General features: G+C 41.5%; 1 protein-coding gene across 7 annotated transcripts in view; it reads right to left on the minus strand.

Moving 5' to 3' along the window:
- The window catches only part of CLIP1 (CAP-Gly domain containing linker protein 1), a 123,995-nt gene that overhangs the window by 40,740 nt on the left and 70,214 nt on the right, over positions 1-13,041 (minus strand). For all 7 annotated transcript variants that reach the window (XR_007471722.1, XR_004486983.2, XM_049698095.1 and 4 more), the window contains 7 exons: positions 10,147-11,091; positions 8,480-8,596; positions 6,073-6,130; positions 5,466-5,549; positions 4,031-4,187; positions 1,990-2,155; positions 1,676-1,891 (listed from right to left, as the gene is read on the minus strand). Coding sequence is in view for 5 of the 7 variants with exons in the window: in XM_049698095.1 (XP_049554052.1) it covers positions 1,676-1,891; positions 1,990-2,155; positions 4,031-4,187; positions 5,466-5,549; positions 6,073-6,130; positions 8,480-8,596; positions 10,147-11,091 (1,743 nt within the window). In the remaining 2 variants the exon portion in view is untranslated. The remainder of the gene's footprint in view (positions 1-1,675; positions 1,892-1,989; positions 2,156-4,030; positions 4,188-5,465; positions 5,550-6,072; positions 6,131-8,479; positions 8,597-10,146; positions 11,092-13,041) is intronic.

Genomic DNA, 13,041 nt, shown 5'->3' on the forward strand with positions numbered 1-13,041 from the left:
ACCAAAAAAAAAAAAAAAAAAAAAAAAAAAAAGTGTATTGGTTTATAAAGTAAATTGACCACAATGTCTCTACCAGTGCTGTCCAGAACTTTCTGCAATGATACAAATGGACTTTATCTGCGCTGTCCATTGTGGTAGCCACTAACCACATGTGCGGTGCTTGCGACTGAGAGGATGAATTTATAACTTGAACTAATTTAGATTTAAATGGCCACATGTAGCTAGTGGCTACTGTACTGGACGGCACAGCTATAGTTCATTGGCTCTTAAACTAGGGAACATGGGAGCATTGTGGGCTCCATGAATCTCCTGAGATTTCATCTAAAACTTATTGAGTGTATATATCAGCTTTCCTGGGGAAAATATCTTAAGGTTTCATCAGATTCTCAAAAGAGTCTGTTGAGCCCCTGCTGTTGACAACATTGAGATTCACAGAAATCGGATATCCAGACAACTTGGGAGAGGGAACGATCCCGGCATTTTAACCAAATGATCCTTATAAAAACAACAACAACAACAAACAAAATTAATGAGCCCTTACACAAACCACTAGAATGCTGTGGTTTGGTCAGGCTGCAACATTTTAAGGGAAACACTAAAAAACTAGAGTCTGTCCAGATAAAGGGAACCACAAAGACAAAAACTCTGGAAATTATATCCAGTTGTTAAATGGTTCATAAACCTGGAGACACATCACAGGGAAAAGAGAAAGCTTTGATGGACAGCATGTAGAAGAAAGAAAATTTAGGCATCTTATACATGACATATATTACATGTCATGCTACACAATTTATAAGTTTTAAATGGGCTCTGTTTCAAGTCCTATGTATGCTCTTTTCTATTTTCTTTCTACTAAACTCATATATATATATATATATATATATATATATATAAACATTTCTCTGACACATTAAAACAATTAAAGACAAGTATTTGCTTTTCTTTGAGCAATTTAGATGGGAGTAGGAGGGTTGAACTTCATTACGTTACCAGAGTCAAAAAAACATATTGGGACACTGATACGATCCTGACACCATAAAATGAAATTCAGTGTATCAAATTCTACTCTACTTAGCAGTAGGATGTTTTCTTACAGCCCTTAAATCCAGCTTCCTTGTTAATGAGCTCGTAGTGCCTTCCTGGGGACACGCGAGAGCCCTCTCTAGAGCTCTCCCTTCTACTCTATCCTCTAAGAGCTCTGTTCCTCCAAGCAGGCTCCATTCCCTGCCCACCTGCCTCATGTGGCCTCTGCCTCTTGCTTTTCTGCAAGATGTCTCTCCTAACCCTCGTGCAAGGTGGCAGCAAGATGGCCAAGATTAGAGCAACATGCCTTCCCGCAACAAAGAGTCTATTACAGGCAGGCAGACAGAGGTCAGGCAACAGCAGGCTCTTTGTGACAGCTGGGGAGCAAGCAGCGCAGGGGGTGGTGGCCACACAGTACATTCGGGGAAAGACCTGTAGCCATCACCCTCCCTGAGAAGGAACAGCGGCTGGTATAAAGCACTTGAAGATACAGGAAATGTAATTTGCCCTCCTGCCACGCACCCTGAGGGCCGACACTGGTAACGGCCACTGAACACATCCCACGTGCTGCTGCTTTCCAAGCCCCCTTGCAGCCCTGACGCGGAACGCAAGCAAACCGTAATTCGACAACACGATTCTCCCCACCACGTACTCTGGCTTTGTCGGCTTGCCTTCTCAGCTCCTCCGTCTCCTGCAGCAAGTCGCTGTTCTCCTTTTGTGTGGCCTTCAGCCGCTCCCCTGCGTCCAACAGCATCTTCTGGAGGTTCTGCAGAACTTCTTCATGCTTGGCCTGTGTCTCAGAACTGGCTTCTTCATACCTGGCTTTCAGCTCTTGACACTCGTTGTGGCTCATTTGCATCTTCTTTTCCTGCAGACACCCCGAGTCAGGAGTGAGTCATTTGGTCATGTCCATTCTGCCCCTCAACCTCCCCTGCCAGCCAACAGTCCCACTGATTCTCTCCTTACCAGGTCTGACAATTTTGTCAGCAGTTCTTTCTTTTCTTCCTCATGCTTTTTAGCTGCTTCTTGCTGGCTCTGTTCAGCTTTGAGAGTTACTTCCCCAATACTTTTCTGCAGAAGACTTGCATTTTCATTAGCCTTGGTGAGTTTAAGCTGTAATTCTTCTACATTTCTAGAACAAGTTTCAATACAAGGCGTCAGATTTTTCAAAAGAGTACTTTAAATTCTAGAGTTGTACTTTAAAATATTAATAATAATTGTCTTAATGATTATAAATGTTATGAGCAATTAATAACATCTGAAATAAGCAAAAAACAAAAACAAAAACTGACTTGTCCTGAAGAATAATTTTAACAATTGTAATGGTTACAAATACCTTAGAGTAACTACTCCTCTAACTGTGAACATTTATTATTTTATGTCAGAAGATCAATAAGGAAAAATGAGTGAAAAGTAAGCACATTAGAGGAGGTAAGTATTTCGAGGTTTCCAAATTTTAGCAGACTAGATTATCAAAGACTCATTTTGGGGTCGCTTGAGAACAGAAGATACGAAAATAACAGTAATGTGATGTTCTAGCTCAAAGAGAACCACGTGGTCCCACAAAGATGTAAGAGGGCCATCAACCTGGAGAAAAGGCTGGCTCATGGACCAGAGAACAGGAAGGAAACTTGGACGGTGCCTCTGGATAAGCAGCAATAGAAATGGAACTTCTCCAAGGCTCTGTGCCACAACCGCCTGGGCAGCTGTGCCCACCTCACAGCAGGACTGCCACAGTCGGCCAACCAAGGCCCATCTGCCCATCACCCACCAACGCTGGGCCATGCATGAGTGCACGGCTGGACGTAAACTAACTCTGCCAAGTATTTTTTTTTTTTTTTTTGCGGTACGCGGACCTCTCACTGTTGTGGCCTCTCCCGTTGTGGAGCACAGGCTCCGGATGCGCAGGCTCAGCGGCCATGGCTCACGGGCCCAGCCGCTCCGCGGCATGTGGGATCTTCCCAAACCGGCGCACGAACCTGTGTCCCCTGCATCGGCAGGCGGACTCTCAACCACTGCACCACCAGGGAAGCCCTCTGCCAAGTATTAATGCTTTCAGAATCAGAAGTCTACCGGGGCTAATATGTCCTCTAAAAGTTTTTGCCTTATAAAATAAACATTTGATTTTTATATGGCAGCCATTAAAAGAAAAAAGAAATCAAAGCAACGAGAGCCTCAGGATAAAGACGAGAAGAGAGATTACGATAACAGAAGCTTTAGCGCTGAGGAAGCAGGGTGTAGTGATGAAGAGCAGCAAGGGCTCTGGGACCAGACCACCTAGATCTGAAACCTCAGGAAAGTTACTTAACCTCATTAAGCCTCAATTTCCTTTTCTTTAAAATAGGAACAATAGGGGCTTCCCTGGTGACGCAGTGGTTAAGAATCCTCCTGTCAATGCAGGGGACACGGGGTCCAGCCCTGGTCCGGGAAGATCCCACATGCCGCAGAGCAACTAAGCCCATGCGCCACAGCTACTGAGCCTGTGTGCCACAGCTACTGAGCCTGTGTGCCACAACTACTGAAGCCTGCATGCCTAGAGCCCGTGCTCCACAACGAGAGGCCACCGCAGTGAGAAGCCCGCCCACCGCAACGAAGATCCAACGCAGCCAAAAATAAATAAGTAAAAATAAATTAAAAAAACAAAATAGGAACAATAATACACTCACCTGAGAGGATTATTAGGAGAACCAGAAAATATACTCTACACAAAGCTGTCAGCATAGTGTGTGACACGTGGTCAGCCCTTCACACGTGTTATCTATCATTACACTGAAATAGGTTAAAAATATTTTTAACTGCCTGTAAAAGATGTTATTGCCGTTGGTAAACTACTACCTTTTCTTTACAAGTCACCAGAAAGTCTGCGATACACTGCGATAACAGAGAAAGAATGAGATTCAGGCAACTTTAAAACCTAACAGTCCTGAAGATTTAGGCTCCCCTCCCACCCAGACCTTGCTCGAGGGCCTAACCCAAAGCAGGCGCTCTTATTAATACTCATACGTACCTTTCTTTCAGACGTAATTCACCATTCATTTTTGTCAGCTGAGAAGAACTGTCTCCTGACATTTTCATTATTACTGCAATGTCGTTTTCCAGCTTTTCCTTCGCCTTTATCAACTGCTCTTCCCTTTCATCTCTCTCTCTGAATTTTGCCTCCATATCTGAATATATATAGAAAAAAATAGCACTGTTGTGTTATAATCAACAAAAATGTATTAACTACACCCTGTATGCCAAGTCTTGCTCTGGGAATATTTGCATAGAGCGATCCCTGCCCTCATGAAAATTACATTCTAGCAAAGAAGACAGACAATAAACAAGATAAATAAAGAGAATAAATGGTACAATAGATAGTGGTAAGTGCCAAGAGGGAAAAAAATACAAGCGGAGAAAGGAGTCAGGAAGGAGTCGGGGAGGTTAAAATGTCATGAAGAACCTAGGGGTAAAGCAGGAATAAAGACGCAGACCTCTTAGAGAACGGACTTGAGGTTATGGGGAGGGGGAAGGGTGAGCTGTGACAGGGCGAGAGAGAGTCATGGGCATATACACACTAACAAACGCAGTAAGGTAGATAGCTAGTGGGAAGCAGCCGCATGGCACAGGGCTATTGGCTCGGTGCTTTGTGACAGCCTGGAGGGGTGGGATGGGAAGGGTGGGAGGGAGGGAGACGCAACAGGGAAGACATATGGGAACATATGTTTATGTATGACTGATTCACTTTGTTATAAAGCAGAAATTAACACACCATTGTAAAGCAATTATACCCCAATAAAGATGTTAAAAAAAAAAAAAAAAACCTTAGAGCCTCTCTGAGATGGTGACATTTACGTAAAACCCTGAGGGAAGTGAGGGAAGAGGAATGCAGGCAGAGGGGAAAGCAAGTGCAAAGGCCCCAGGGCAGGAACATGCTTGACAATCAAGTATCACCAAGGAGGCCAATATGGTCGCAGTGGAAGGAACAAGGGGAAGAATAGTACAGGAGGAGAGCAGAGATAAGAGGACCTGATGACAGTAAGGGCCACAGCTTTTAATGTGAGCGAGACGCGAGCCACTGGGCCGTTCTGAGCAGAGAAGCGACCTGATCTGACTTGATATTGAAGGGATCCCCCTGGCTGCTGGGCTGAGAACAGACTGCAGGGGTCAAGAGCAGAAGCAGGCAGCCCAGGTGACCAGCTGTTACTACAGCTTCGATTAAAGATGCTGGTTGACTCGGATCAAGGATAGCAGGGGGAGTAGTGAGATGGGGTGGATTCTGACTCGTTTGAAAACGAGGCAGAGAGAATTCGCTAAGGTTTACAGACCTCAAACAAGTATTTTATCACAATATAACACGAGTGAAGAATTTATGCCTGAATAGTAGATATGCTGTGACAACACACTAAAATTATCTCAAATCTTAGGAAGCCTACTACATTTAACGTGTAGAGACGTCTTCTTACCTGTTAAATTTTCTCTCAACTTCTCCAATTCAGAAGACAGCACATTAAACTGTTCCTCTTTTTGGTGTAATTTATTTACAGTTTCTATTTGGGATGAAGTTAAAAGTTTAATACATTTCATAGTTAATAAGCCATCTAAAGCCTGACTGTCTCAAAACCAAATCGAATCAAAAGCTTGCGATGTGGGATCACGGGAATACTCAAGAGTCCCATTACAAATCAAACCACTGAATAACGAACCTAAAGAAACAAGCAAGCAACTCTTTCTTGTCTCCCCAAATCTGGAAATTTGGCAGGCACCGGACATCCCTTTTCCAGGCATCCTCCTTCCACTTAAAACTCAATAGAGCTATCGATGACTGAAGCTTCAGTAAGACAATACTTTTCCCAAGTACACCTACATTTTAATACGGAACAAGCTTTAAGTCAAAAAGAAGAAAGAATGGGAGCTTGAGGCCTCAGGAAGCCAAGGGAACCCAGTATTACTGTGCGCTGCAGGAACTTCCAGGGTGGTGAAATCAGGCTACAGGCAGCATCTATTGTTATGCACCCAAGGCCAGCTCCAGCTTGAGAACAAGTGAGCTGCTCATGTTCTGCTAAGACATACCTTGCATACTTCTCTGAACAGAGACTGCCTGCTCTGAAGCATCAGCAAAATTTTCTTTCTAAAGAAAAAGAAGTGGACATTCAGAATAGAAAGATTTCAGATTACAAAAATAAAAAGTTTCTATGACTACAACATTATCTATTTTTTGTTGCTAGCTTTGTTTCATTAAAGCTAACTTACGCTTAAAGCATGTAGGCATCAATTACTACCATATGCATACTGTGCATGTGTACACACGAGTGAGGTTTGCATGTGTGCTGCATGCGTGGGTGTGCACGTCTGTACACGTGTGGATGTGCACACTTATGTCAGTATATGCATGTATGGATACACATGTGGTGCCACATGTATGCTTTTTTTTCATGTTGCCGCCCTCAAGTAGCAGAACCTCTCTTCAGAAATCTGCCTGAGACAGTGAACAGAGTTCCGAAATTTGTTTTTTAATATTTCTTTTTTTCGTTGAAGTATAATTGGTTTACAACATTGGGTTAGTTTCAGGTGTACAGCAAAGTAATTCAGTTATACATATATATTTTTTCAGCTTCTTTTCCCTAATAAGTTATTACAAAATATTGAGTATAGTTCCCTGTGCTACACAGTAGGCCCCTGTTGGTTATCTATTTTGTACATAGCAGTGTGTACACGTTAATCCCAAACTCCTAATTTATCCCTCCCCCCAGCCTTTCCCCTTTGGTAACCATAGTTTGTTTTCTATGTCTGTGGGTCTGAGTTCTGAAATGTTTTACATCTAAGAATAGTCAGAACCTAGTATCTTAAAACCGGATCTGTGTCAACTACCTTAAACCAAAAAGTCCATCGCTCACTCACTATCTTTTCTAAACATGACAGGAGGGCACGATAAAACCACTCTCCTGATTTTCCTGCGACGAACTTTGAGGTAGATACACCAAGTGAATTTTTAAATGAATCTTTCTAATTAATTAATATTTTAGTTTAAAAATGGGCTCACAAGCCACAAGTCCATCAAAGCCCACAAGCTGTCCACCTGTGTTACTCCCAAAGCCAGACCTCAGGCAGCATGTTTTCAGAGGACGTAGAGGAATACTCTAACTTAGAAAAAAAAAGTAAGGCATCCTGAAAGTTTGGGGAGGAGGGCAGAGAAACGACATGAAATTCAAAACACATTTTCTTAAAGGACACCATAGTGAAAAATGGTAATTTCCAGGTCAACTTTTCTCAATATGTAGCTGAAATATGCTGTATCATAACTGTCTGATAAAACTCTCTACGATGAAACTGTGCTGTTCAATTGGCAGCCACCGGCCACGTGGGGCCTCTAAGCATTTAAAACGCGGCTAGTGTAACTGAGGAACTGAATTTTATATTTTATTTAATTTTAATTAATTTAAATTTATAGAGCCATATATATAGACAGTAGCTACCATAATGAAGAGTGCGGCTATATAGTTAACATTTTAAAAAGTAGAAATATGTAATATTGGCATTTAAATAAGAAAAAAAAATCAAACACTTTTTTTTTTTTTGGCCGTGTGTCATGTGGGATCCTAACTCCACAACCAGGGATCAAACCCATGTCCCCAAATTAGAAGCACAGAGTCTCAACTACTGGACCAGCAGGGAAGTCCAAAAATCAAACAGTTTTATTCACCACTGGTATTAGCAGAGAAGTGTAAAACGTGGAGAACAGGAAGGTGCATGTAAGGCCCAAGACAACTGACCCTTCATAGCTAATGTTTCTCTTATCAAGTTTTCTCCATGAGCCTACGCCTCTCCTTTCCCATGACATGTGGGCATCACCGGCACCTGCCCGTGGTCATCAGCCTTGACTAAGCTTGTGTTTTTGATGTAGGAGGCAAGGCAGAAGGGAGAACAGTTGAGAAAAAGACAAAAAATGTCCTACAACCTGGGATTAAGCAAAGAGGATATATATGAAAGGAAAAGTAATTTCCTGAGGAGGAATAAACTGAGATGTAAGAGGGAATTCTGTGAACTTGTTAATTAGACAGCACCCTGCCTTGCTAACAGAGGGTGCCGATGGTCCAGGAGAGCTTGCTGGCTTGCTGTCACAGGGCAGGTAGGACAAGGCATAGGGCAAGACCTCACTATATATGAAACCTAATGTGCTGGGTATATAACTTGGAAGGTTCCTGTGTTTGGTGAAACTAAGTAGTCAATAACGTGCCAAAGCAATGCATTACCAAAGGCAAAGGACAGATTTAAAAAAAAAAAAAAGTAATACTTACCTTTATTGCTAGTTTGGGTTTGATCCAGTTCCTCTCAAGTTATTCATCAACCAATCAATACTTTGCAAGAGAAAGGAAATAGGTGCAATACGTCTTTCTTTATAGAAGTTTTTGTTTTTTAAACAGGAACAATTTTTGAATGGCCAGAGACCCTGAGATTCAGATTCCCAACAGGTACTTACCAAAATCTGAAGTTCTTTTTCCAAAGCCTCTTTCACTTGACTGACTTCACTCAAGTTTTCCTGAAGTTTATTAAGCATTAGCTCTTTTCCCTGCAGCTCTTTGGTGATGTTACTAGCCTACCATACAGAGTTACATGGTACAGAAACCAGTGAACAAAAGGAAACAAAAAAGAATGAGACAGAAAACATAAAACAAATATAAAAAAATGTATGAGATACAAGCATAACCAAACAAAACTGAAAGGAATAAAGGCATGGGTAAAAAGTCGTTTTGGTGTTTTTTTGGTTTTTTGTCTTTAATTCTAAGAAGCCAATGACTTTTCATACAATCAGTTCTAGATAAGATTGTCCAATGGCTAATTTTAAATAATCAAAAGAGTATTTTTCTATACCTGAATTTGGACTGTCAGCATGCTCTAAAGCAGAAAGTACAGATGCTTACTTTCTAAATGAGACAGTTGAGCAATTTCATCTTCTGGACTTTGGAAAACCTTAAGACAGGAATGGTGGATTCATGTGGACTGTGTTTCATTTTCTGTATTTTTGTACACGCTTAAAGTATTTCAACATTTAAAATAAAAAATAAAATTTTAAAAATGTACTACACAGTCGTCAGAAATTGGCTTTCATTAAATCTTAATGTAAAAAAAGTAGACCAACACATTAGCTGCATATCCCATATTAATTTAATTTTTGTGTTTTGATTGGTTTTTCAGAACCAAGTGAGGAGATCTGAGAAAAATCTCCTATGACTGTCATCTTCAACTAATGTTACTTAGCAATTTTTGCCGTTTGTCTGTCTTCACCTCTCCCCATTTAACCATCACAACCCTTCCTTCTTTGCCAATAAAGCAGCTTCTCCCGCAAAAAGCTCAGAACATTCAGCATCTATACCAGCACCTCCACTAGTGTCAGGAGGACTGGGAAAAAGGGATCCTTCCTTGAACAATCCTTAAACATGAAGATGACATTTAGCAAGGCTAGTTAGTAAGAAAGGTAGCCAGCCAATGTCTCACATCATTTCCTATGCCTTGATCAAAAGCACACTTGTCCAGTCTTTCCTCAAAAAACCAGGGACTAGATCACGTTCTCATTGTGACACAGAAAAAACTCCAATGGGACATAAGTAGCAACGCAAAGGGCTCCAGGCTCTTCACCTTCATTTTGCTGTGAACGTCATTTATCATAGCATGTTAATTCGCAGGAGTCAAGTGCTCTCGGTGTTCACATTCTGTTTTACATGTAACCTTACGGACAAGGCAGTCATGGAGGTGGGAAAGGAGGAGATGATCTTACAAGTTTCTATCTTATTCTTTCAATTCATTCACCTCAATGCCATCATTTTTGGGGAGTTCTCTATTTTAAAAAGTTTATAGACTGGAACCAAGCTTAAACAGGAGATCACAGCAAGCCCAGAGATAAAGTAATCAGATACTAGGAAACCAGGATCAAGCCACATAGTTGAGCCATTATTTTCTCTAATCTCCTCTGATGAAACCATACTCAAAATACTCAGAAGATACTACACTCAACTGGGAAATTCGTCAGCACCAGTTTTAACTAAGTCAAGAATCTGGAGGGTGAACTACCTCAACTGAAAAATAAGATACAATGCAAAATAAGAACAAGAAATGGAAAAGAAAAAGATGGAGGATGTTGATACAAACCTTGCCACTTTCAGCATTCTTTTCGAGCTCTAAATTTTTAATCTGTTTCTCAGCTGCCTCAAGCTGCTGTCTAAGGTTCTCGATTTCCGATTTACCTTCGGAACTGGCTTTCTGAAGAGCATCAAGATCCAAGAGCTTTTCTTCGGCAGCCTTGAGCTGTGATGTAAAATTATCAATAACCTTGGTTTGTTCATTGCATTTGGCTTGTAGTACCTCTAGCTCCTTTACCTTTAGCTCAGCGTCCTGCAATTTGCTTAAGGTGTCCTCCATTTCTACCAGATGCTGGTCTTCCGCTTTGTCCAGCTTCGACTTGACGGCTTCCAGACTGTTCTCTTTCTCTTTAATGACTTTCATCAGTTTAGCCCTTAGGGCTTCGAGCTCTTTAGTGTGAGCAGACCTTTCCAAGTCTTGTTTATTCTGCAAATTTTCTATTTCGCGCTGGTAATCTAATCTCATTTTCTCTATTTGCGTTTTTAGCTCGGCAAATTCTGCCGTCTCCGCGCCGACCCCCTTGCTGAAGGACACCTTCAGCCCCTCCATCGCCTGCTGGTGGGATGCGATGGCGGTCTCCAGCTTGGATTTCCACAGAGCTATCACGTCCGAATTCTCCTTGTTGGCGTGATCAAGCTTGCTTTTCAGTGACTCGTTCTCTTTGGAAAGCTTCTCTGTGGTGGCCTGAAGAGCCTTTATCTCCTTCTGATGCGTTTCTTCCCGGGCTCCAAAATGCTCCTTCAGAGAAGTGATTTCTTTCTGATGGTCAGTATGGGTGGCTTCTAACTTTTCTTGCAAAGCGCTTATCTCTTGTAAAAGGGAGAGTGACATGTCAACATCCCCAGTAGGCTTACTGGACTCCAGCCTCCTTCGCAGCTCAGCTACTTCCTGTATTCTGAACGCTAGGTCTTTTTCTAGTTCCATTATGCGGGACTTTTCTGACACTGTGGCCACCTAGTATCAGCAGAGAGAGAGAGATCATTTAAATAACAAATCACGGATGATTTTCTTTAACCTTGAAGATCTTCAGTAACTACCCCAGCTCAGGGAGCAGTCAAGCCACCAAGAATTTCTATGTGTGAATCTAGTTGTGATAATGGCCTAAGCCCAGTTCCGGGAGCCCCAAATCAAATTTAGAGTCTTTGGCAAACTTTTCACCATTTTGAGATGCTAAAGGAAAATAAAATTGATATTGAGTTTGACTCACCCCCAAAATATTTCTTTTCCCTTTAAAGAACCTTAATCAGGAAAGTACCCACTAACTGTAGTAAGTTAATAGAAACAGTACCTTTCAAGGTTCCCCTACATCTGCCTTTTGGAAGAAGAATCCTTATGTTGCCTACTTCAACCAAGGTGTATGAACGTTTGTCTATCTGATGGAAGTGACTTTACGGAAGCGTGCTGTCCCGTACAGCAGCCGTTAACCACACATGGCTACTCGGCACTTGAAACGTGGCTCCAAGTGTCAAATATACATCAAATAATGAAGACTCGGGAAAAACAGAACACATCTTCTTAATAATTTCTCTCTCTCTCTCTTTTTTTTTTTTTTGGCCACACCACGTGCCTTATGGGATTTTAGTTTCCTGACCAGGGATCAAACCTGGGCCCTTAGCAGTGAGAGTGCAGAGTCCTAACCACTGGACCGCCAGGGAATTCCCAATAATTTCTTATACTGATTACATGATGAAGTGATAATAGTTTGGATATATTGGTTTAAATAAATAAAATATATGACTAAATTAATTTCACCTGCTCCTTTTTACGTATTAAAAAAGTATGTTAATGTGGGTACCAGAAAATTTTTAATTATATATATGTGGCTCATGTCATAATTCTGTTGGATAGCACTGGTGTTAAAGGTGTAAAAATATCTATGAAATGTTTCAGTGAATACCACGACAACTGTAGAATAAAAGCCTCAAGTGGATAAAGAACTAATTTACTAACCTTTTTTAAAAAGGACAAAGAAAGAATGATTACTTACCTGCAATGATACCTAAGAATCTTATACAGAGTCCCTCCCCGCTTTTAGATTTTGTAATTCCTTCACCATCTTGACGTACATGTCTCGCTCCCCTAACCCAGTGGTTCTCCGACCTTAGTGTGCGTGTGAGTTGCCTGGGACGTGTGTCTACAGTGCAGGCCCAGTTCCTCCCACGTGTGCTGATTCTACCTGAGCTCTGGGACAGAACCCGGGAATACGCTGCTATTTAAACTCATACCCCCAGGACGAGGAAAAACACTTTCCTAACCTGCGTCCTTTTGTTCTTAGGAAGTTATTTCCCTCTGCTGTTACGCAGTAAGTTTAGTACACAAAATATGTGGGAAATGGTAGCTTTGGGCATAAAAACTAATTATTGGACTAACCTGGGAAATAGAAGGGAACTTGAATGATTTAAAGACATCAGTGAATCCCAAATTTCATGGATCAAAAGTCCTCCGGAGTGAAGGCTCTCCTCCCTCACTGCCTTTATCGGGACAGAAGGTAATGGGTATGTTTTTCCTTCAGCCCCTCTGTCCACCTACAGGCTGTGAGATGGATAAGGACTGAAGTGTCCACGAAGAACAAGAAAATAAAGCACCTGGGGCTCCCAAACTGCATGATCAAATCATTAAGTATTTCAGAGCTGGCTATAATTGTTGTTTCAGGGCTATAGGTGCTTCCAAGATGTTAATTCATTTACATACTTTTTTTCTGGGGGGGAGGTGGGGAGTCCACGGATAAGGTGCATTATTAAACCCCATTGCTACAAGGTCCATAACGTAAATAAATTTAATACAACAGGGCACTAATTCTTAATCAGTCACAACAAAACCGTCAAACTGAGGAAATACCAAGTAAAAAATAAGGGAAAATAATAGTGTGGTTATGCAGCATTTTCACAGCAGTTCCATTTTTTA

This window comes from Orcinus orca, chromosome 15, assembly GCF_937001465.1.
Source record: "Orcinus orca chromosome 15, mOrcOrc1.1, whole genome shotgun sequence".
Taxonomy (NCBI): Eukaryota; Metazoa; Chordata; class Mammalia; order Artiodactyla; family Delphinidae; genus Orcinus; species Orcinus orca.